The 26,166-nt window shown below is 35.3% G+C and overlaps 2 protein-coding genes across 2 annotated transcripts; one reads left to right on the forward strand and one right to left on the reverse strand.

The window, feature by feature from the left end:
- The first annotated feature begins 13 nt into the window (after positions 1-13).
- LOC128203239 (caspase-7-like) lies at positions 14-15,565 on the forward strand. The gene is made up of 9 exons (XM_052904548.1): positions 14-121; positions 2,047-2,207; positions 3,628-3,829; positions 4,250-4,344; positions 9,613-9,816; positions 10,192-10,411; positions 10,935-11,177; positions 11,981-12,090; positions 12,260-15,565. Exons 2-9 carry the CDS (start codon positions 2,073-2,075, stop codon positions 12,398-12,400), a joined length of 1,350 nt encoding a protein of 449 aa, XP_052760508.1. The 5' UTR covers positions 14-121; positions 2,047-2,072; the 3' UTR covers positions 12,401-15,565.
- A 4,551-nt stretch (positions 15,566-20,116) lies between these two features.
- Positions 20,117-26,149, reverse strand: LOC128245660 (prostamide/prostaglandin F synthase-like). Its single transcript, XM_052963874.1, has 6 exons — positions 25,997-26,149; positions 24,457-24,661; positions 24,044-24,095; positions 23,136-23,199; positions 22,342-22,417; positions 20,117-21,666 (listed from the first exon to the last, which is right to left on the reverse strand). Exons 3-6 carry the CDS (start codon positions 24,079-24,081, stop codon positions 21,476-21,478), a joined length of 369 nt encoding a protein of 122 aa, XP_052819834.1. The 5' UTR covers positions 24,082-24,095; positions 24,457-24,661; positions 25,997-26,149; the 3' UTR covers positions 20,117-21,475.
- Between the last annotated feature and the right edge of the window lie 17 nt (positions 26,150-26,166).

A 26,166-nucleotide genomic window follows, 5' to 3' on the forward strand; every position in this document is an offset into this window, starting at 1 on the left:
TTCATGTAGAAATCGCAAATCAAAGAAGTTTCTTGTTTCCTTTTCGCAGGGTTTTAGGCATAATCTTGCGATGTTTTTATGAAGTTTTGCTTTAGTCATTGACTAACTATACATTAATAAGGTAAGTAACAACAAAACAGTATATTTTTTTAATATATCAGATGATCGATAAACATATACAGTACTTAGTCCAAATAATTGTACTGTACGTTGACGGATTTTTTTTAGATTTTTGATATGTCAAATCCTTCACGTAGTTTAGTATCAAAAGTGGGTAGTTGTTCCGATCAGGATTCCGGGTTAAAGCATATAGCGTCTATAAAATATCATAAAAACAAGAAATATTACCAGATAATGTTATTTTATATTAGTTCCGTACACAAAAAATAAATATTCAACTTATAATTATGAGTTTGACGGCTTTTCTTCATTTCATTCTGTCAAAACATAACGATATATACATGAAGGGCACCTGCAAGGCTTTTAGGGCACTGTTTTAAATCGCTCGGAACATTTCGGCCATGGCCGAGTTGTTACGATTGTATAACAAGGTCTATCTCGAAGCTTTGTCGGAGGAGGCCGAGTTATTACGATTGTATCGAGTTGTTCCCCTTCGCATAATTGTTGTCTGTGTCAGTCAACTTTCGTTTTATTGGAAAGGTAAACAACTTGTTTTAATGCATTAAATGCTTGTTTAGTGCAAAATAACATTTCACTTACATGGTAAAATATGAATATAACTCTTTATGATCAATTTCAACCATAAAATACTTTACTTAAAACAATTTCAATATTTTTAAAACACCCCCGTTTTTTGCACATTCCCGTTTAGACGTTAGGGATTGGAAGAATCCCGTATAACACGTCTATTATTTTAGACTAATACAGTACTGTATTTATTGTTGATCGGTTTAGAAATTTTAAAATTGTGTGCAGTATTTTAAAATGAAACTACTGTCAACTGTGAACTGATCAGTAATAAGGGTATTATGCCAGTCATCATTATGTCAGCAGTGAGTCATCTATGGTATTTTCATAAGGACAATGACGATTATGAGGTTGTAACTTCCGACTGTGCTGTACGAACACAATAGTGTTCTTCAGTTTTTTCTGTTCTGTTTAAATATGGTAACAACTATTTTACTAAAATTATAGGAATGTCAGGTCAGTAATACATGTGTTTTAAACATAAAACACAACATTGCAGGATGCATAATAAATTTCGCAGGACTCGATTACTTTGAATCCGACTGACCCATCAAGTTATAGTTATTCATATCTTACGTCTAAAATAATAGACGTTAAATCCCTGATAGATTCACCATATATAATCCGTCCATGTACAATTATTCGGACTATGCACCTTGTGCAAGCTCAATTAGCAACTCATAATTTTATCTGTTAATTGTTCAGAAGGGTACAAAATTACCATGGCTAGGCTATGAAATGACCAAAATATAGAGGGTACAAGTCTACAAGATGACAAGGGTAAAAAAATGACTCAATCTGGTCCAGAAGTTGAAACCTGCCTATGTTTAATTGAAATAGAGAGCTTGCACTGTAGTGTTAAAATTGTTGTCAAGCCAAACCATAAGCATTACGGCAGATATCGCATATATATATTAGATCACATTAAAGTGTAACAAATACATAAATAAAAATTTCCTTCTGAAACATCATAATCCCACCACTGCCACCAAGATATGTTACAATCTTGACATGTAGCATTTTCTCTTCTAGATTTAATCATTTGATGTTATCTGAACTTTTAAACTACAACATATAATATATTATATTAAACATGTTAGCATCTATTTTTTATATGTTTCCAAGTGGTCTTTAATGCATACAATCACATATGGAAGTGTCCCTTTACATGAATTATTTTGGCTTTCTATTCTCTAACCAAGTAAGCTAAAGATTATAGAAATGAGATAATAAAGGCTTTCAATAGATTTTTGTTTTGTATGAGAACATCTAGTATATTTCTCAGACTCACGAATATTTAAGACATGATCTTTAAATAAAATATCCAAATTGTTAAAGGTACATACAACTGCTGAAGGACCACGATGGATCAGTCACACAGAGATATCTTGAAGAAGAACAGGACATTTATAATAGACAGCATAGCTAACCCGATAGAGGTGGCAGAGAGGTTGTTTGAGCGAGATATTTTTACAGAAGGCATGAGGCAAGAAATTGAGGTAAGGAGTTGTAGGGATTTAGCCATAGAGTTAAAGGAGGGTTGTGCACCCTGTCTCTTTTTGTAAGCACGGCTCTGCCTTAATGGAGACAAGCATGTGCATCCTTGGGCTTTTATCTCCCCCACTGTAAGGTGAAGAGGATTTAGGCTGGTAACAGTAGGCATGTGTGTGTGTGAGTGTGGGCACAAGCTATCATGTTCAAAGCATAACTTGAAGTCTTTGCGGTGTTGGCTTCAAACGTCATAATATACAGATAGACCTCGATGTGGAAAAGTGCAGTGCACAGGAGCCATAACTCTGGCTGTGGTATTTGTTTAGTTATTGCCCTTTGGTCTGCATAATTTAAAAGGTCTTAAGTTTGAAGTATTGACTAAATAACCTTTATATACAGATAGATCTAATTGAGGGGAAGTACAGTGCACAAGAACCATAACTCTTGGTGCAGAATTTTTTACTATCTGTAATTTATCTTATTAATTTTCATTTGTTTTTGGTGCGGAGCATAACAAGTCTTTTAGATATTGACTTAAAGCTTCATATACAGATAAAGCACATTGAATAGAAGTGAACTGCACAGGAGCCGTATTATCCTCTGTTATCTTTGTTCATTTGTAATACACTTATTTATTTTTGTCTGGAGCTTTACTTAAAAAGTCTGAGGTATTGACTTCAAACTTCATATGTATACAGATAGACCTCAATGATGAGAAGTGCCATAACTCTGGCTGCAGTTTTAGTTATTGACCTTTGTTAATTTTCATACCGTTTTTTTATGTTAGGCACATTGATGGACATATCTCTGTTAAACATATATCTCTGAAAAATACAAGATTATGGTTTAATGTTGAAGGGTCTCGCCAACAGTTTGATATTGGTGACAATTGTTGTTATTTTTTTATATTAATGTATTTAAACTTGTTTTAGTACCATTCAACAACCAGCAACTGGCACATACTCATTAAAAACTATTTTTTGTCATTAAACTATTTTTGTCATTTTAAGCTTAACATTACTTAATAAATATAGCCTAACTTTTTCATATAATGGAGCTTTTTTATGTCTCATTTAAAAATATCTGTCAATCATAGAGCTATTATTTGAACTTTTGATAAAGTTTTATCATAGTTACAAGCCGTTGTTCCCATTTCACACAATATTTTTATGTCTGACCCTATAAAACATGAACGAGTACTTTTAAATGTATAGATTGTGTGGGTTGGTTACACATGCATGGGCAAAATTAAAATCTGATTTGTTCTAGAGTTAAGACAAATCAATGTGTTTAAACGTACCTATCAGAATGAATAAGAATTCTGCTTTCAAAAAAATGGTAATAAGAACACTGTATATGTTGTGTTGGGAATCATTCATTCCTGTTTGGGGAAAGTATTATTGTCTGATTTATTCTGTTATATTTCAGGCTCAAAAAACACCAAATGACAAAGTTCGGAAAATTATCGACACTGTTCCAAAAAGAGGTCCAAGAGCCTTTGGAATATTTCTTGAAGTGTTGCATGCTACAGATAATACTGACCTAGCAGCAAGACTCAGCGGATCTGGGATGGGGGATGGGCATAGCCGGGGTGTGGCCATTCCTCAGGAGGATGTTGCCTTGCCAACAGGTAGTGGGGGGGATAACAATTGATTTTAAAGATGCACTCTTACTCCAAGATAATATTAACCACAATAATAATATTGTTTTAATATTCCAAAAAGGATAAATTAATCTCCAAAACAATGGTTCGTATGAAAGATACCAAGTTAAATTTGAAAGAAATGAGCATAAAAAATGGTATTTCTACCTAATGAGACGAGAGTAGAACAAAGGCTTTAGAGCTGCACTCTCACAGATTCACCATTTTTTTTATTCATTTTTTTGTCTTAGAATGAGCCAATTTTTGCGTAAATATCTGCAAACCAGTGACATTAGACTGCTGACAAAAGATCAGATCGCAGATTTTGAATATTTCTGTCCAAAAATTAATGTTTTATGGCTGAGTGTGCAGTTTTAATCACATCAGTGGCTTCTCTATTTTCTTTAGAATGGCCAAGCGAGGCGCACATGACAGCACCAATTGAAGTAAAACCATGTAATGTTTATGGAGACCAAGTACGAACACAGTGGAGAAACCCTAATGTATGTAGTAAAATATAAATGATTTAAGCTTTAATGTGTATCTAAGATTAGTTAGAAGACTATGAATTACTGAGGTTCAGACCCTGTTGCATACAGTCTGTGAAATACATGTATCAAGTAGTCTGGAAATCCAAGACAACTGGAACATGAAGCAGACTTGTAGTTTTTAAAGTTAGAGCATTCAATAGTCAAATGACTTTGAGGCAGTATAGAATTTAGAACATTGTGAGCAATATTGACTTTCTGAAAGGAAATTCTTTTAAAAAAAACAACAACCCATTCATCATTGGAACTATTCAGATTTCAAATTTTCAACAAATGACTCCCAAATTAAAAATGTTATTTTGCAGACTGAACATGAATCTAAATGATATAATCTAAATGATGTACAAAATGTAATGCACTATGTAGCTTCATGGTTTACATGAATCTAAATGATGTGCCAGCTACAAAATGTAATGCACTGTGTAGCTTCATGGTTTACATGAATCTAAATGATGTGCCAACTACAAAATGTAATGCACTGTGTAGCTTCATGGTTTACATGAATCTTAAAGATGTGCCAACTACAAAATGTAATTTGCACTGTGTAGCTTCATGGTTTACATGAATCTTAAAGATGTGCCAACTACGAAATGTAATGCACTGTGTAGCTTCATGGTTTACATGAATCTTAAAGATGTGCCAGCTACGAAATGTAATGCACTATGTAGCTTCATGGTTTACATGAATCTTAAAGATGTGCCAGCTACGAAATGTAATGCACTATGTAGCTTCATGGTTTACATGAATCTAAATGATGTGCCAGCTACAAAATGTAATGCACTATGTAGCTTCATGGTTTACATGAATCTAACGATGTGCCAGCTACGAAATGTTATGCACTATGTAGCTTCATGGTTTACATGAATCTTAAAGATGTGCCAGCTACGAAATGTAATGCGCTATGTAGCTTCATGGTTTACATGAATCTTAAAGATGTGCCAGCTACGAAATGTAATGCACTGTGTAGCTTCATGGTTTACATGAATCTTAAAGATGTGCCAGCTACGAAATGTAATGCACTATGTAGCTTCATGGTTTACATGAATCTAAATGATGTGCCAGCTACAAAATGTAATGCACTATGTAGCTTCATGGTTTACATGAATCTTAAAGATGTGCCAGCTACGAAATATAATGCACTATGTAGCTTCATGGTTTACATGAATCTTAAAGATGTGCCAGCTACGAAATATAATGCACTATGTAGCTTCATGGTTTACATGAATCTTAAAGATGTGCCAGCTACGAAATGTAATGCACTGTGTAGCTTCATGGTTTACATGAATCTAAATGATGTGCCAGCTACGAAATGTAATGCACTATGTAGCTTCATGGTTTACATGAATCTAAATGATGTGCCAGCTACAAAATGTAATGCACTATGTAGCTTCATGGTTTACATGAATCTTAAAGATGTGCCAGCTACGAAATGTAATGCACTATGTAGCTTCATGGTTTACATGAATCTAAATGATGTGCCAGCTACAAAATGTAATGCACTATGTAGCTTCATGGTTTACATGAATCTAAATGATGTGCCAGCTACGAAATGTAATGCACTGTGTAGCTTCATGGTTTACATGAATCTTAAAGATGTGCCAGCTACGAAATGTAATGCACTATGTAGCTTCATGGTTTACATGAATCTAAATGATGTGCCAGCTACAAAATGTAATGCACTATGTAGCTTCATGGTTTACATGAATCTAAATGATGTGCCAGCTACGAAATGTAATGCACTGTGTAGCTTCATGGTTTACATGAATCTAAATGATGTGCCAGCTACAAAATGTAATGCACTATGTAGCTTCATGGTTTACATGAATCTAAATGATGTGCCAGCTACGAAATGTAATGCACTATGTAGCTTCATGGTTTACATGAATCTTAAAGATGTGCCACTGTGTAGCTTCATGGTTTACATGAATCTTAAAGATGTGCCAGCTACAAAATGTAATGCACTGTGTAGCTTCATGGTTTACATGAATCTTAAAGATGTGCCAGCTACGAAATATAATGCACTATGTAGCTTCATGGTTTACATGAATCTTAAAGATGTGCCAGCTACGAAATGTAATGCACTGTGAAGCTTCATGGTTTACATGAATCTAAATGATGTGCCAGCTACGAAATGTAATGCACTATGTAGCTTCATGGTTTACATGAATCTAAATGATGTGCCAGCTACGAAATGTAATGCACTATGTAGCTTCATGGTGTTCATGAATCTTAAAGATGTGCCAGCTACGAAATGTAATGCACTATGTAGCTTCATGGTTTACATGAATCTAAATGATGTGCCAGCTACGAAATGTAATGCACTATGTAGCTTCATGGTTTACATGAATCTAAATGATGTGCCAGCTACGAAATGTAATGCACTGTGTAGCTTCATGGTTTACATGAATCTTAAAGATGTGCCAGCTACGAAATGTAATGCACTATTTAGCTTCATGGTTTACATGAATCTAAATGATGTGCCAGCTACAAAATGTAATGCACTATGTAGCTTCATGGTTTACATGAATCTAAATGATGTGCCAGCTACGAAATATTATGCACTGTGTAGCTTCATGGTTTACATGAATCTAAATGATGTGCCAGCTACGAAATGTAATGCACTAAGTAGCTTCATGGTTTACATGAATCTAAATGATGTGCCAGCTACGAAATGTAATGCACTATGTAGCTTCATGGTTTACATGAATCTTAAAGATGTGCCACTGTGTAGCTTCATGGTTTACATGAATCTAAATGATGTGCCAGCTACAAAATGTAATGCACTGTGTAGCTTCATGGTTTACATGAATCTTAAAGATGTGCCAGCTACGAAATGTAATGCACTATGTAGCTTCATGGTTTACATGAATCTAAATGATGTGCCAGCTACGAAATGTAATGCACTATATAGCTTCATGGTTTACATGAATCTAAATGATGTGCCAGCTACGAAATGTAATGCACTATGTAGCTTCATGGCTTACATGAATCTAAATGATGTGCCAGCTACGAAATGTAATGCACTATGTAGCTTCATGGTTTACATGAATCGAAATGATGTGCCAGCTACGAAATGTAATGCACTATGTAGCTTCATGGTTTACATGAATCGAAATGATGTGCCAGCTACGAAATATAATGCACTATGAAGCTTCATGGTTTACATGAATCTAAATGATGATGTACCAGCTACGAAATATAATGCACTGTGTAGCTTCATGGTTTACATGAATCTTAAAGATGTGCCAGCTACAAAATGTAATGCACTGTGTAGCTTCATGGTTTACATGAATCTAAATGATGTGCCAGCTACGAAATGTAATGCACTATGTAGCTTCATGGTTTACATGAATCTAAATGATTTGCCAGCTACGAAATATAATGCACTGTGTAGCTTCATGGTTTACGTGAATCTTAAAGATGTGCCAGCTACGAAATGTAATGCACTATGTAGCTTCATGGTTTATATGAATCTAAATGATGTACCAGCTACGAAATGTAATGCACTATGTAGCTTCATGGTTTACATGAATCTAAATGATGTGCCAGCTACGAAATGTAATGCACTATGTAGCTTCATGGTTTACATGAATCTCAAAGATGTGCCAGCTACGAAATATAATGCACTGTGTAGCTTCATGGTTAACATGAATCTAAATGATGATGTGCCAGCTACAAAATGTAATGCACTATGAAGCTTCATGGTTTACATGAATCTAAATGATGATGTGCCAGCTACAAAGTGTAATGCACTGTGTAGCTTCATGGTTTACATGAATCTTAAAGATGTGCCAGCTACAAAATGTAATGCACTGTGTAGCTTCATGGTTTACATGAATCTTAAAGATGTGCCAGCTGCAAAATGTAATGCACTGTGTAGCTTCATGGTTTACATGAATCTAAATGATGTGCCAGCTATGAAATGTAATGCAAAATGATGTGCCAGCTACGAAATGTAATGCACTGTGTAGCTTCATGGTTTACATGAATCTTAAAGATGTGCCAGCTACAAAATGTAATGCACTGTGTAGCTTCATGGTTTACATGAATCTTAAAGATGTGCCAACTACGAAATGTAATGCACTGTGTAGCTTCATGGTTTACATGAATCTAAATGATGTGCCAGCTACGAAATGTAATGCAAAATGATGTGCCAACTACAAAATGTAATGCACTGTGTAGCTTCATGGTTTACATGAATCTAAATGATGTGCCAGCTACGAAATGTAATGCACTATGTAGCTTCATGGTTTACATGAATCTAAATGATGTGCCAGCTACATGAATCTAAATGATGTGCCAGCTACGAAATGTAATGCACTGTGTAGCTTCATGGTTTACATGAATCTTAAAGATGTGCCAGCTACGAAATATAATGCACTGTGTAGCTTCATGGTTTACATGAATCTTAAAGATGTGCCAGCTACGAAATATAATGCACTGTGTAGCTTCATGGTTTACATGAATCTAAATGATGTGCCAGCTACGAAATGTAATGCACTGTGTAGCTTCATGGTTTACATGAATCTTAAAGATGTGCAGATGTGCCAGCTACGAAATGTAATGCACTGTGTAGCTTCATGGTTTACATGAATCTAAATGATGTGCCAGCTACGAAATGTAATGCACTGTGTAGCTTCATGGTTTACATGAATCTAAATGATGTGCCAGCTACGAAATGTAATGCACTGTGTAGCTTCATGGTTTACATGAATCTTAATGATGTGCCAGCTACGAAATGTAATGCACTGTGTAGCTTCATGGTTTACATGAATCTTAAAGATGTGCCAGCTACGAAATGTAATGCACTGTGTAGCTTCATGGTTTACATGAATCTTAAAGATGTGCCAGCTACGAAATGTAATGCACTGTGTAGCTTCATGGTTTACATGAATCTTAAAGATGTGCCAGCTACGAAATGTAATGCACTGTGTAGCTTCATGGTTTACATGAATCTAAATGATGTGCCAGCTACAAAATGTAATGCACTGTGTAGCTTCATGGTTTACATGAATCTTAAAGATGTGCCAGCTACAAAATATAATGCACTATGTAGCTTCATGGCTTACATGAATCTAAATTATGTGCCAGCTACAAAATGTAATGCACTATGTAGCTTCATGGTTTACATCAATCTAAATGATGTGCCAACTATGAAATGTAATGCACTATGTAGTTTTATGGTTATTCTGTTTATTCTTTTAATTATCATCTTTACTTTAGGTGTACAACATGAAAAAGCAGATCAGAGGAAGATGCTTCATTATATCGAACAAAATGTTTTATGCTACGGAACTTGATGAGAAAGGTGTGGCAAGGAGTAAACTGGGGACCCGTTACGGCACAGAAAAGGATGTAGAAGACCTTAAAAAGCTGTTTCAACAACTACACTTTCAAGTTGATGTTAAGAAAGATCTTAAGAAGGATGTAAGTCATGCAACTGCTTGTCAGTATCCTAAGATTTCTTGTCAAATTCCTTAGGTACTTGAAACAAAGTTTTCAATGCATGTTTTGTGTATTATTATCAGACCAGCTTCAAAAGTTAGGGCTTGAATTTATAGAAAGTGAAACAGAACAAGATGATGCAAACATAATTGTTTTCCTGTTTTGAGAGTGCTCTCTATGAATATAAGCAAAGTTGTCTGAAAGTCAATGATAACTTGTAAAAATAAATATACTTCATTTTTTTTTTTGCAAATAATTTTAAAAATTGGTCTTTCATTATATTGATTTTCTGTGCTTTTCAATGACACAGAAAATGGCCAAAGAATAGATGTGAATTTCTTTATTTATAATTTTCAGGAAATGTCCACTGCTTTATTTCAAGAATCATCGAATATGTCCCTACGAGATATGGAGTGTTACGTATGTGTGATATGCAGCCATGGGACGCGGGAGGGGATATATGGGACAGACGGAGGAGTCATCACACTGGAAGAAGTAACATCGTACTTTGATGGTCAACATTGTCCGTATCTCATGCAGAAACCAAAGTTGTTCTTTATACAGGCTTGTCAAGGAGGTAAATTATGTTCTTGTACAACTGTAGCCATGGTTACAAACAGTCTCAAGTCTTGAAGTGAGATTCAAGAGGCAATACTGCAAATATTTTGTTCATTTCATTGTTGCTTTCTTTCTATTTGAGTTTTGATGATGAAATTTGCTAAATTTAGTTCCTTTTTTAAATTGTACAAATATTAATATTTATTTTTGTAATACTAATGGAATTTAGATGATGTTTTTAATATTTAATAAAAGTGCTTTTCTAAGCCTGAGTCTGTATTAATGGCCCCAGGTCTAGTTTATGTTAAAAAAAAGATATGGCTAAAGATACAGAGAGTAAAATCATAATCATATTACCACATATGTTACATATGTTTTATAATTTCATTTCCTAACTTTTATGTATAAAACTGTATTTAACGTGATGCAGATTATTCTTCACCAACACATTGTGCAGATAACCACACATTTGAGCATTTAATTGACAAGATTATTGTAGCATTGTATATATGTACATACATGGCATTTTAATTTCCTGAAAGACCAAGTGGACCGCACGTCTGGCCAAACAGGGGACTTAGGCCAGGATCTCTCAACTCTATCCAGACAGTTTAAGAAGAGTGTGAGCATCAAAGATGGATGTCAACCAGATGCAGGCCCCGAACCACCTCGACCACAGGTTTTTGTGGAGCCGACTGACAGAACTGATGCGGTGATGGGCAATACTGAGGAACGAAGTGTACCCTCAAAACAGGACATGTTGGTGGCATGTGCCACTCATCCTGGTATGTTAGTTTTATGAAGATATGACAAAAGGGAAGGCAGATAGCTTATTTGCTATTCCAACCAATACTCAATGTAGACCAAAATAACAAAAACATTTACGATATATGCACCGACACTACCATTTTTATAGTCAGTTGGTAAAAAATGATTTTTTGGGGGTGTGTGTGAAAGCTTTTAACAGAAGATTACTTTAGCAGCATTCTCCAATGATGACAATATATAAAACCGAATAAAAACAAGAGCGCAGTTGGCGCCAAGTGTCCCCTACCGGTTTAAAGCCTTGTGAAAAAGATGAGCGTGTCTCAAGAGAATCTCCATACCCGTTAAACCTACCAGATCACCCATATCTACTTTTGATATATTGCCCTCTATCCACATACTGAGTTTCATGAACCTAACTGTGATACTTTTTGAGTTATCCCAGGACCGAGACTTTTGTGGACAGACGGACAGATGGACGGTGGGTAAATCTTCAGTTCCCTCCGGTCCTACCTACATTACCAGTTTTTGAAATGGATGTAACCCTAATCAAACCATTTTTTAGCCTGATTAATGTTTTTTATTAGTTATACCAATTAAGATTGTGCTTATTGTACAGACTGCTACCAGCTAGCAGATATGTAAACCCTCTTAAATGTAATAACTAGTACTTTGTTTCTTATTTGATGCCACATAAAGCCAAACCATCTGGGAGTCAAATGCAAGGATGACATATTTACTGCAACTATACTTTCTTACTTTTGTTATTTCTTTGTTGCATGATTAAATATGATAGCTGAAGTGAATGAAATTTGTAATTCAGATTTTGTGTCCTTCCGGAATGAGCAGTTTGGGTCATGGTTTATTCAGGCTGTGATCTATGTGTTCCAAAAGTTTGCTGCAACAGAATCTATCCTCGATCTACTGACACTGGTATATCTATGTGTTGCAATTTTGAAAACTTGTACAACCATGTATTAGAAATAGACAAAATATTTACAATATGCTTCTCCATTGACATTTAAGCCATTTTTCTAAGTAATGTAATGTGCTGTTCAGAAAGTTAAAATATAAATTGAAAGCATAAAATCTTTAATTTCAGGTCAATCGGCTTGTAGCTATAGGGCGGACATCGACAGATCGAGGACTCCTAGCCCCCCGGGACGCCACACAGTGTGCCAGATTTGAGTCCTCACTCACAAAAAAACTGCTATTCTTTCCTGGTGTGGTAGATGACAATTGAGGAGTGAAGGAGCAATAGTGATTGATATTTAATATGTGTCTTTTAATATTTGGTTAAAAGGTGGATAACATTTATTCCAACTTGGGCTTTAATTAAAGTACGATGTTAAGTTTTTGTCATTGTTGAACAGTTTACAGTTGACTAGAAGACCTGAGAAGACTGGTTATAAAGACTGTAGTTTCAATGTAATTACTCACTTATAATCATTAATGCAATTATGATTTTTAGCTCTACTGGCCAAAGGCCAGAAGAGCTTATGCGATGGTAATGTGTACGTAGTATGTGCATCCGTGCGTCCGTGCGGTCGTGCGTCTGTAAACAATTGCTTGTGAACACGATACAGTCTTCAGTTTTGATTGTATCGCGATGAAACTTGTACAGTATCTAGATATCCATATCAGCTCGGTTCCTTTCGAAAACCAGCAAGATCTGCCCATGAATGCCTAGATTATGGGCCATGAAAGTTTTAAAGAAATGCTTTCTATTTTTAGCCAGGTCTGCATGAGCGAATTCTATTTTTAGCCAAGTTTACATGTACATGTAAATTCAAGTCTAGAGTTAAGGGAGACAATTTGCAAGTCTAGGATTTTGAGAGACAATTTGCTTTTTTGCTTCTGCAGTTGATTTTGTGAATTACTCTGCCTTGTTCTTGTTGAAAGCCCAAAGGCCATTTTTTAGCTTTAGGTTCTGTAGTTTGCGCATTCATCTTAACAAAATTGGTTGTGAATGTTATGCACCTGGTGTCGTTACTGGCCACACCCTGGGTTCACAGGTTTGGTAAACATAAATCTGGAAAGGTTTGAAAATCTTTTTGTGTGTTCGTGCATCCATCTCAGCACAATTGATTGTGAATGTTTGTTCAAATTGATCAATGTTGTCCTAGGATGCCCTTGATTTTGACCTTTTGACCAACTTTTTTTAACTTTTAAAACTACAGAAAATTTTACTATGAGTACAGTTTTGAAAGCATTTTTTTTTTGTCAGATGACTTTTACTTGGCACATATTAAAATAGTTCATGCAACTAATCTGCTTACAATACTTTCTGGGCTCAGATGTTGAACGTGCTACGTTTTCAGGTAACCCAAACACAAAACATAAGCTATATGTCTGTTGCCTTTTACCCATACATACATGCTCTGGATTGATATGACCACAAAAGCCATGCCAGTAGAGCATAGGCCCTTTTGGGCCTCTTGTTCATTTGAACAAGAAGTTTATTGTTGAAAAAGCATAGATCAATTCACATATAACTGACCTAATGAAATGTTATGCTTTAACATACCAGGAACTACATTGTTATTGACAAATATGACAGTTCCAGAGAACGTTATCAAGATTAAATCTCTGTGTGTTTGAATTTAACAATACATGTATGATTTAAATAGTTTTACACCTGCGCAACATGAAGGAGGTGTGTCAGTTAAACCATCTCCAAATCTTACATGTAACAACTTAATACATGTTCTTTCGAGGATTTCTACAGACTGATAATTTGCCGGTCTGGACCGTTTTTGACTTTGCCGGACGGATTTCAGTAACAGAAAAGTGCTAAAAATATGTACAAAAATTGCACCTTTTTTAAATTTCGGTCCAGAACAGCTTATCAGTAAATAATTTAGAAATTCTAATACACAGTGTTTGTCTTACCCATTCCCCAAATACCAGGGGACATCCTTTAGGGTTATATTGTCTCTTTTAATTGATTTGCTGTTTTTATAACATCAAAGGGATTCCTATCCATCAAGTTTGACAAACATCAGTGAAACTTACATTAGCTATAACTGTATGTGGTGTGTATTACACATAAGTAAAATAAATGTTCTAGGTTTAAACATCACAAGCATAATTTTACTAACATAAAAAACTTACATATGTGTTTGTAAAGCCCATGTATTTTAACCATTATAAACTTTGCATGATTTAATCAGTACTTGGGTCTTTAGCTAGAGTTAGGCAGGGTGCAGAGCCCTGTCATTTTTTGGTAGCAAGCTTTTTGGTATAGTCCACCCTAAGTCTGTCAGATAATTCTGTTACTTTGATTTTAACTTATAATATGCTTGTATAATACAAACTTATTTTGCAGTTCTAATCCCTGATATTACTTCAATTTAACACAACCTCAAACATTTTCTGTCAAATTCATAATTCAGGTTCTTCCTAGCCAGATTCAGTATGCCCCATATTCCTCTTATGCAGCACCCGGCCATTAAAAACCTAGCTAAACACCTAGTACTTAATATAACTTATGAACTCACTCACTAACTTTGTGTCATATCGCTCAATAGCATGTATTTAACTGTCCTCATTTCTTGTTTGTTGTCAGACTATTGTTATTTTGTTGCATTATATTGTAAGAACAACTATATCTCTTAAATATATTGGGTATTATTTTCATATACTGTTGTCCTTTCAAACAGCCGTCAGCAAATTATTGTTTGACTTATTTTATTTTTAGCTTATACATCAGATGTACACTATTCACCAAAAACTCTTTGAAGCACAAGATAATAATTGGATTTACCTATAATATAACATCATAAGAACAAGTTAAAAAAAGAAAATATCCTCTATCACTTTAAGAATTTAAATGGCAAAATGCTTTTAAAGTAAACCTGTTTTACTGTGAGTTGAACTCATTCTGTATTAATTGTTGTACTAGTATAATTGGACATTTGGACTGTACCATGTACTTACACTCATCTTCTTGCCTCATATCATAAATTACTTCTCTTAATGATGCACTCTTACTCTCAATTAAGATTTACCACAATTTATATATTTTTTTTAATATATCAGGGATGAATAAATGTTGAAAATAGTTCTTCTGAAGGAAACCGATTTAATTTGAAAGAAAGTTGCAGAAAACTCAGGATTTCTTCCCTATGAATCAATAGTAGATCACAGTTAATCTTTTAGCACTCACCAATCATTTAACATTTTTGCGTTTTCAGCTATTAAATACACAGTTACAATCTTGTTATGAGAAATTAATATTTTCCATAAATGCATTGTTTTGTAAGCAGTTAAAGGTTTATCAATCAAAATTTATGTTTGTTTTACATGCGTATGTAATGCAATTGAATAAGAGTGTAACTTTAACATTATATTTTGTCTACATGTCAAAGACTTGTTGTGATTGTTTCAATAAAAAACTTTTACACTATATGAACATGGCTTATTAGTATCATTAAAGATGATGTAATTGTCAGGGTCATCTGAAAATTTCAACCATGGGTACAACTCAAACCATTGAAGATATACTACTCAAAATTTGATAAGGATCACTTGATTAGTTATTTGTAAAAACTTAACCAAATAAGCATGCTTATTTAATTTCAAAGCATTAGTTTTATCCCTTCGTAGGCCTCTAGAATGTTCGATGATTTTGATTGTATTGCTACCAGCGCGTGCACGGGCGGCACGGAAAACTGCATACTCACGAAATAAGGCTTTTTGGCATACAAGTAACAACTTAAACATGTGGTCATTTCTTGTTTTTCGCTTCGTGTATTCGATTTTTGCTCGGATCATCTACCACATTGTGTTCAAAATGCCAAACAGAAGACGTTAACTCCTGATGAAATGCATGTTGGCATTGGAATGCTGGAGGCAGGGTTGTCTCAGAGGACTGTGGCAGAACACCTGAATGTGTCACAAAGTGTAGTTTGCATGATGTGGAATTGTTATCAAACGAATGGAAATGCTCAACATCGACATGGTGGTGGTCGTGCAAAGGCTACATCTGACGTTCAGGATCGTTACATTACAGTTTTAGCCAGACGTAACCGCTTTCGTAACGCCACTTCGTTACGTAATGACTTCCAGAAGGCCACAAACGTAAGAGTTTCAACGCAAACCATCAGAAATCATTTGCAAAGTGCTGGCTTGATGGCGCGACGACCGGCAATTCGCATCCCATTGACCCAATACCACACCCAGGAGCGTTTGGACTGGGCACGTCAACACGTTGGATGGACGTTAAACGAATGCACCACAGTGCTTTTTACAGACGAGTCAAAGTTTTGTAATGACTTTACAGATCGACGTTCCAGAGTGTGGAGGGGACGTAATGAACGTTTTGCTCCTGTTTGTGTCGCCGAACATGACCGTCATGGCAAGGGCTCAGTCATGGTATGGGCCGGAATCAGCATGCACGGGAAAACAGTCTTACTCGTAATTGAAAACGGTACGTTGACGGCTGTTCGTTATTGTAACGAGATCCTGGACATTTATGTTCGACCGTATGCAGGTGCAATCGGTCCTGATTTCATTCTCATGGATGATAATACGCGCCCACACAGAGCAAACATCACAAACTAATTTCTGAAAAATGCTACCATCGAGAGAAAGGACTGGCCAGCTCGTTCCCCCGACATGAACCCGATCAAGCATGCCTGGAACATGCTTCAGAAAGCTGTTTCTGCTCGTCCAATCCAGCCAACAACGGTTCATCAGCTCAGAACAGCGCTCCAGGAGGAATGGGCCAGACTCCCTCAGCAACAGCTCCGGAGGCTTATCAGCAACATGCGGAGGTGATGTCAAGCTGTTATTGACACTCGTGGACATCACACACGCTACTAACATTGGTTTAAGAAAAGTTCAAAGGTATTCTGTTGACTTTCCAAATTTGTTGACAACCTGATATACGCCTGCTTTTGACCCCTATCATGTTTAGGAGTCTGTTACGCTCGAACGAAATTGGTTTGGTACTGATATCTTATGACATTTGAAACCTGAAACAATGCCATTTGATAACATTTAGTGTTGATATATCGTTTTCTTGAAATACGTATGTAGTTTATATTAAACAAGAGGCACATCAGTGCCTGTGCTCCACTGGCCAAAAGGTTCAAGCAAAGACCACCTAACGAACATTTTCGTCAAGTTTCATAGAAATACAATCATCAATTTTTGAGGAGAAGTTATTTAAAAAAAAAATTTACTTTAATAGCTCTGGCTGCCATGTTGTGCAGTGGACCGAAATGATTTGGGCAATTTGAGTAAAGGAGCACCAAACAAACATTTCTGTCAAGTTTTATCGAAAAAAGGTCATCGGTTTCGACGACAAGTCGTATAAAGTTTTTTTTTTATTTTTTAGCTCTGGCAGCCATGGTGTGCAGTGGACTGGAACCATTTAACAAATTTTGGTTAATGACTACCCAAGGAACATTTCTGTCAAGTTTCATCAAAATCTGATCATCGGTTTCTGAGGAGAAGTGGTGTAAAGGTTTTTCCTATTTTTAGCTCTGGCTGCCATGTTGTGCAGCGGACCGGAACCATTTGGGCAATTTAGGTTTAAGGGCATCCCGATGAACATTTATGTAAAGTTTCATCAAAATCTGATAATCGGTTTCTGAGAAGATGTAGTTTAACGTTTTTTTCTATTCTTAGCTCTGGTGCCCATGTTGTGCAGCAGACCAGAACTGTTTGGGCTATTTTGGTTAAGGACTACCCAAGTAACATTTCTGTCAAGTTTCATTGCAATACGATCATCGGTTTCTGAGGAGAAGTCGTTTAAAGGTTTTTCTATTTTTACCTCTGGGGGCCATCTTGTGCAGTGGACCGAAACCATTGAAGCAAATTTGATAAAGGACCATCCAAGGAACATTTCTGTTAAGTTTCATCAAAATCTGATCATCGGTTTCTGAGAAGATGTTCTTTAAAGGTTTTTCTATTTTTTTGCCCTGGCAGCCATGTTGTGCAGCGGACCGGAACCATTTGAGCAATTTTGGTTAAGGACCACCCAAGGAACAATTCTGTCAAGTTTCATCAAAATCTGCCTATCCGTTTCAGAGAAGATGTCGTTTAAAGATTTTGCTATTTTTAGCTGTGGCGGCCATATTGTGCAATGGACCAGAACCATTTGAGCAATTTTAATAAAGGACCACCCAAGGAACATTACTGTCAAGTTTCATCAAAATCTGCCGAACCGTTTCAGAGGAGATGTTGTTTAAAGATTTTGCTATTTTTAGCTCTGGCGGCCATATTGTGCAATGGACCGGAACCATTTGAGCAATTTTGGTAAAGGACCACCAAAGGAACATTCCTGTGAAGTTTTGTCGAAATCCGCTTATCAGTTTCAGAGGAGATGTCGTTTAAAGTAAAAGTTTACGCACGCACGCACGCACGCACGCACTCACGACGGACAATCTGTGACGACATAAGCTCCATGGCCTTAGGCCAGTGGAGCTAAAAACATGATCCCTATCAAATTTTGAGTAGTATATTTAACTGAGACATCTTGCCAGAGACATTATTAACATGTTTATAAAGGCTTTTAAATCTAGCTTTAATTATCGTCTAGTTTTGTCCCTTGTTTCACTGGATAAAAATACAAACAAGCATTTGTGTCACTACGCATGCTCTTGTCTTTACATATATCACCTGTCAGGTATGGATCAGATCGAAAAGAGTCCCCATATGATACAAGTAGCCATGTACATGTTCTTCATATAAATCTAGAACATCTAATCTTCATGTTCTCACGAAAAACAACAACACTTCTAGAACGTGGTGACAAGAGAGGAAATATTAAAGCACGTATCTTAAAGATATTCCATTTATATTGCAACATATCATGCGATGCTTGAACAAAACACTGTATTGTTCTCTGTACAAGAGCAAAAATCTGGATAATGTCAACTTTGAGGATATCCATTCAATAGCCTAATGTCATCCTAGAATCAGTTCCACTTAATATTATTAGGTCATCCTTCCAAAGCATAATGTCACTCTTGAGCTAGTCTTATTATTATTAGTCTTTATTAGGTCACCTTTCAATAGCCTTATGCCACTTTTGAACCAGTACCATTGATATCATAAGGTCACCGTGCAATAGCATTGAGTCACTGTTGCGCCAGTATGATTTGATGTTATTAGGTCACCTTTCAATAGCCTTATGCCACTTTTGAACCAGTACCATTGATATTATAAGGTCATGGTGCAATAGCATTGAGTCACTGTTGCGCCAGTATGATTTGATATTATTAGGTCACCTTTCAATAGCCTTATGCCACTTTTGAACCAGTACCATTGCTATTATAAGGTCACCCTGCAATAGCATTGAGTCACTGTTGAGCCAGTATGATTTGAAATTATAAGGTCACCTTTCAATAGCCTGATGTCATCCTAGAATCAGTTCCACTTAATATTATAAGGTCACCCTGCAATAGCATTGAGTCACTGTTGAGCCAGTATGATTTGAAATTATTAGGTCACCTTTCAATAGCCTGATGTCATCCTAGAATCAGTTCCACTTAATATTATAAGGTCACCCTACAATAGCATTGAGTCACTGTTGAGCAAGTATGATTTGAAATTATTAGGTCACCTTTCAATAGCCTGATGCCACTTTTGAACCAGTACCATTGATATTATAAGGTCACCCTGCAATAGCATTGAGTCACTGTTGAGCCAGTATGATTTGAAATTATTAAGTCACCTTTCAATAGCCTTATGCCACTTTTGAACCAGTACCATTGATATCATAAGGTCACCCTGCAATAGCATTGAGTCACTGTTGAGCCAGTATGATTTGATATTATTAGATCACCTTTCAATAGCCTTATGCCACCTTTGAACTAGAATCATTGCTATTAATAGGTCGCCGTGCAATAGCATTGAGTGCCCCTTGAGCCAGTATATTTTGAAATTATAAGGTCACCTTTCAAAAGCACAGTGTAACTCTTGAACCAGTTTTATAAAATAAAAAATAAACCGTGTCCATTGGGTTTATTACAAAATCAATATAATATGAAATAATGCCCAAAACAATCAATTTAATTTCTAATTTACATCAACAATTTACAAAGGTCTTAAGAAGGCAAACATCAACCAAATTTCCACCAAGCAAGTTGGTTACAGAAATTAGCATCACACGGCACATCTTATGAAGACAATTGTAATTATCAAGGGAATTTGAAACTTAACATTTACATATTAATATACATTATATATTTGTCAAAAGTTTAATGAAAAATAATAATTAAACTAACAACACCTACCTAAGCGTTACAATAAAAGCAGGTCATGACCAGTGTTACCAAGCCCTGTGATCATACAAAAAGGGAGACAATTCAATGAAATTTCAATAGATTATTATCCAGCAGATAAAATGAGCATTATTTTAGAAAATAGTATACTGGGTAAGTTGGTGTTCCGACATTTCAACTAAAGCTTTTGCCTATAACCAATGAGCACCAACATGCTGGAAACTCTAACATTTGGTCAGCTCATAAAACTCCTAACGGTATGAAATTCATACACTGAGTTTTATGAGCTGACCAAATGTTAGAGTATAGGTTTGACCATTATAATGATTTATACTATGAATCATTATAATGGTCAATGCTATATAATATCTGGCTTCAAAGCCTTATCATGATCAATTTTATTAACATAAAACTTGGTATTACATTATACTGCGAACTCTGTATACTGGTATATATAAGACTTTTTTTAAGAAATTGCAAACAATGAGCATTCAAAACAGTAAATTGATTATGCCTAATTAGAAAAAAATAGCTATTATTACATGATCTATAAATAAACAGCCCATGATTGGACAAAGAGCAAATTTTGAACACAGAATAAAAAGCCATATTGACCGGTCTTTTTATAGACTGGAAACAGTTTATCACATGACGTCATTATATATCATGCAGTATCATGTAACAAAACAGTAATTTACTTTTAAATGCAGCTCATATTTCCAAGCTAATAAGTAAAATATTTGTATATTATTTTTACTTCTAGATTGCTTTTAAGAAATGTTTCAAAAATATATTACACTGAATTACTGTATATTTCCAACAGATTTGATTAAAACTGTTTCTTTCAATTTAAGTCACATTTCTTGTTAAAAATAAAACAGAACTAACTTTTATTTCAACTCTTTCTAGATGCTGAATGTGTATTTTGAATGAGTACATGTATACCAAACACAGAGTTTACAATCATAATAGTTTGTTCATTCACTAAATGTACATAAAAAGCAAAATAGTACCATCTTTGAAAACTTTCTCAACACTGACGATCTACATATTAAATCCACTGAACACAATGTTACGTGTATCTACTTTTCAAGTCTGCACACATCTTCCTCGCACACAACCTTTGGCCCCCCTGTGGCCCCTCCTTCAGCACCTTTTTCACCCCCACTTGAGGCCCCATCCTCAGCTGATAAGCCCAGTGCTTTCAGGACTTCACTGTTTTCCACATGGTCTGAAGCATTCTCTTGTTTGAAGCTAAGCAACAATTTGCCTCCTTTAAAAAAGATAACAAATTGGTGTACATGTATACCGGGGTAAACAGTAATCAGATAAATTTATTTTGAATGCAGATCAATTTTTGGCTTGTATAAGACACATCTCCAGTCCAGGGGTGGTATTCATAAAACCTCTTAAGTCAGTTCCTTACTTAAATCATTTTCGTATCTCGCTTATCATATGAAATAATAACTTCTGAAAATCATATTATCTCTGATTTGATTCAAAATACATACCTTCATGTAAAAAACACTAAAACTTTTCTTTTAATTTGACTATGAAAAAATTAGGAACTTAAATGACTTGTTTTATGAATACCACCACGGGAAGGCATTAATAGTTAAACAAGTCTGGTTTGACTTTCTACTCCAGGCCCAATTTCTCGAAACTTCTTAAGTACCATATAACAGTATTAAGCTAAGCTCACTTTTTTGTCTTATAATGATTTGAGTAATATCTACTTCTTTAAGAGTTTTTATACTTTAGATAGGAATTATCTTCATGATTATCACAAACTATTTTTCATTAATTAAAGTCCAATTTAAGAATGTAATTTGACTTATTGAAATAAGCTACTTAAGCCTGTTAAGCTTTAAATAAGAAGTTTCAAGACATTGGCCTGTTAAGACCCATTGGAAGTGTACCAGACTGAGCTCAAGAACTAGAAACATACCCTTCTCCACAATCAGCACCCCACCATTCTGCATCCCATCCCCAGCCATATTTCCTCCAACATCATTTTTCTTCGCCTGGAAATGCAAAATAATTCTAAATCATAAAGAACATAATAGCATTTCCTTCAAAATACACATAATCTAGCATTGCTTCTAACTACAGATCCATCAATGAACGTTAATATGGTTTGCTAATATCTACCCACCAATCAATAAATATGTTGATATGTTTTTCTTGTAGCTACAGGCCTATCAATGAGCTTTAATATGGTTCAATTCTTATTCCAATCCTTCAATGAATGTTAACAGAGTTTGCTTCTAACTATGGGCCCATCAATACGTGTCAATATGGTTTGCTTCCATTTACTACCAGATCATGAACAAGCCTGTTTAATATTGTAACATATCATATTAATCATTTAGGGAGAGAGTTTTAATAGGTTTCTCATAAATTTCACTTGCAACACTAGTTTTGTATTTAATGTCTCATTGTTACACAAAATTTGTTTCCAAACCTAAAACGGCCCTTACAAATTGATATATACTATTAAGGGTATGTATTTCGTCACTTATTAAACTAAACTTATGGTAATATACTGGAAGTAGAACAAGCATACTTTCACACTCAAGTCTATTTGGTTGTAAAAACAATAATTTGTTCTAATTCAAGTGTCCACTACAGGGTCAAGTAGCGACTTATGAATCGCCCCCCTGATGTCTTGCATTAGGAGCACTTCACACTGTTACTCGCTAGACATTACATATTGGTAATTTTGAGTTTATGTACATGTACCTCACTGTTCATTTCCCGTGATTTCTTGCCGAAGATTGATGGCCACAAATTGAAGATGTTTAGTCTAAAACAAAGAAGTTCATTTAGAGTACATAATCAGTTTTCAAGTGCAAATCATTATTCATTTATGGTGACTAACCCAAACCCTTACTAATCACATGGGGCTGTGTACTTTAATGGGTTTAAACCTCTTGTATCAGTAATTCATATTAATAACAAGGATAGCTTATCCCACAATTTTTTGTTTTGACCAATGATGTTTTCATTTTTAAGGAGTTTCAACACACTCCATGCAAAATTACCAAAAGATCATTGAAAACCAGAAGAACTGTAATGTAAAATTGAGTTTAGAGAAAGAGTTTCTGATGGAAGATACAGGGACAAGGTCAGGAGTGTAAGATTTAACAAAGATCCCATTTAAAGGCACAAGGCCAAGACTCAACAGACACTGAAGGAGAGACACACAATGTACAAACAACACAGACAGACCACATATGCATCAAAATACCTTAATGCGGGGTTGAACCATATCGGAACAGTAAGCAAGATTGGTGAATGGGTACCTTATCCCTGGGAGGATGGGGATGAGGGAACTTGTATATAGGTACCCAACCTCACACTTGTCCCAACACTTATCAACAATTTCAAAAAAATAAAAGGCTTATTGGATCAAGCATTAATTTAAGACAACAATTAGTTAAGTAAAGTTAATCAAGTTTTCAGATTAATTGTTCAAACTGTTTTATCTGCATTGTCATGTTTATGACATTTAAGAAGATATACATGACGCATATCAAAATTGAAATTTATTCTTCTATGTACTCTTAGCCTTTAAATCTAAGATTTCATCACAACATTACTGGGAAAATAATTGTAATATATGTATATATACATGTATATATATGTACCTCTTAAAGCCCAGTGCTTTGTATGCTTCTTTTTTCATGTCTATGTACAATTCTGAAAAGAAATAATAATACTGTATACACTGAGAGATGATGCCACACTATTCAGACTTACAAATTCCTTGTGGTTTGTCAAGTCACAATATGTAGGTGACTTCATATTGATTGACTTTAAAAATTATAAAAGCAAAATCAAACCAGATAATCTTCAAGGTGTAGTAAATGAAGATGAAAAAATAAAGGAAAAATCTGTTTGACATCATATTACACTAACACAAGGGAATAACTTTCAAATTCATTCAAAATCTGTTTAGCTACTTGTTCAAATTATGTTTCATTTTTAACAAAACTAAAGGTACACATATTATACTTGTAACATCCTTTTCTTTATTTTAACAAGAAAAATTATACTGCACCTCCTTTGAAAAATTCCCCTTTCACAAACTCTTCTACTCCAAGTTCCTCAAGGCCGATTCCAACAAGGCGAACATTGTTGTCATCAAGCCGAGGTTTCAACTCGGAGATTTGCCTTGAACTAAGGCGACAGAAGGGTCATCCAAACCGACGCAGGAACACGATGATGCATGTGCTATTCTCCCAGAATGAACCAATTTTCACATTCTGAAAGGTAAAAGATTAAACTTTGACAACCACTCGGAGTCAGAGAGCAACCTGTGTAAATGGTACAGTGTCAACCTAAGTGCTTGGGCCTAAAAAAAAAATACATTTGGTTCGGGTTACCCAACCCTACCTACGGAATAGGCGCCGACCCTACCGTTTTTATAGTCAGTTTGAAAAAAAAATGAAAAACTAAAAAAAAAAAAAAAAAAAAATTCTTTTTTTCTTTTTTTTTAATTGCTTTTCAATGTGTAGTTTAAAACCTTAAATGCTTATACAGGAGATAACTTTAACACCATTCTCCAATGATGAAAATAACATTCTTAAATGTAGCCTAATAAAAAAAAAAATGCCTACCTACCCTACCTATTTTTGAAAAGGATGTAACCCTAACCAAACAATTTTTTTTTTAGGCCTTGAACTTGAAGGTCCCTGATTGAATGACCTGTCTGACTTTGTCATACCAAAGAGCATAATATGAAAATGGTTGGTGGTCCCAGATGGCAATGACTCCCTTATCTGGCACTTTGCATTATATATTAGTGGGTTAACCATGGAAACATGTCCGCCATGTCATGTTCCTGTAAACACTGACAGGGAGTGTAAGCTGAAGTGGAGCCTGCAGAGCAGCCAGACTTCTTCAAGTATTGATGCAGGGCCATGTATTCAGATAGATTTATCCACATGATAAAAAGTCGGTATTTTTGTTAAACTTTAGGGCAGCCGCAATCCCAGCCTTGAAAGCATCCAAAGGGGGAAGAATAACTCCTTTGGTACCGTCCTGCAGTGACCCCTTGTTGAAACTAACTGTGGGTGTGTAACTTGTAAGTTTAACTTATCTTGGTATAGCGATTAAGGGTCTTAACAACCTTGAACATAATGACTGGTAGCATCTAAGACAAGCTGTGGTGTTATTGTCTTTACAGTGATCAAAATAATGTTCCAGGATAAGCTGTTGGGAAATACACCAACCCAATATATTTCGACTGCTTAGGTTCAACTGCTGCCATATATAGCGTATTTGCCATTCATATTCTACGCTTATAGGATATTCATATTGTTTTAATAAGCAAAAAGAACTAATTTGTAAGTGAAAACAGCTAGGATAGTCGGGTATAGCATCAGGACCTCATTGCATCTCAATTTGTATCTTCCATTCGCCGGAAAATCAAATGCAATATATATATATATATTAGAGGCACATGACATATCACAGTACATGTATATACCATTTATATTAAAGTTATGTAACATTTTCTTTGATAAACGACGAAAAGTGTTGATAAAAGGTCAAAAGCTTCTCAAACTTAGATAAAATGTAAAAGGAAATAGTTATACCTCTGCTGACGCTACTGACTTAACAAGTTGCTTCGCTATTTTCGAAATGTCCATCTTGTTTTCATCAATGTTGTCGTATATTCTTCTGTCAGATACTAGTACATGTAGTTTCCTTACTAAAAATAAACTGAAGTGGAAAACGCCCCATACAATAATAACCAGCCACTCAG

Source organism: Mya arenaria, chromosome 9 (genome assembly GCF_026914265.1).
Source record: "Mya arenaria isolate MELC-2E11 chromosome 9, ASM2691426v1".
Classification (NCBI taxonomy): domain Eukaryota; kingdom Metazoa; phylum Mollusca; class Bivalvia; order Myida; family Myidae; genus Mya; species Mya arenaria.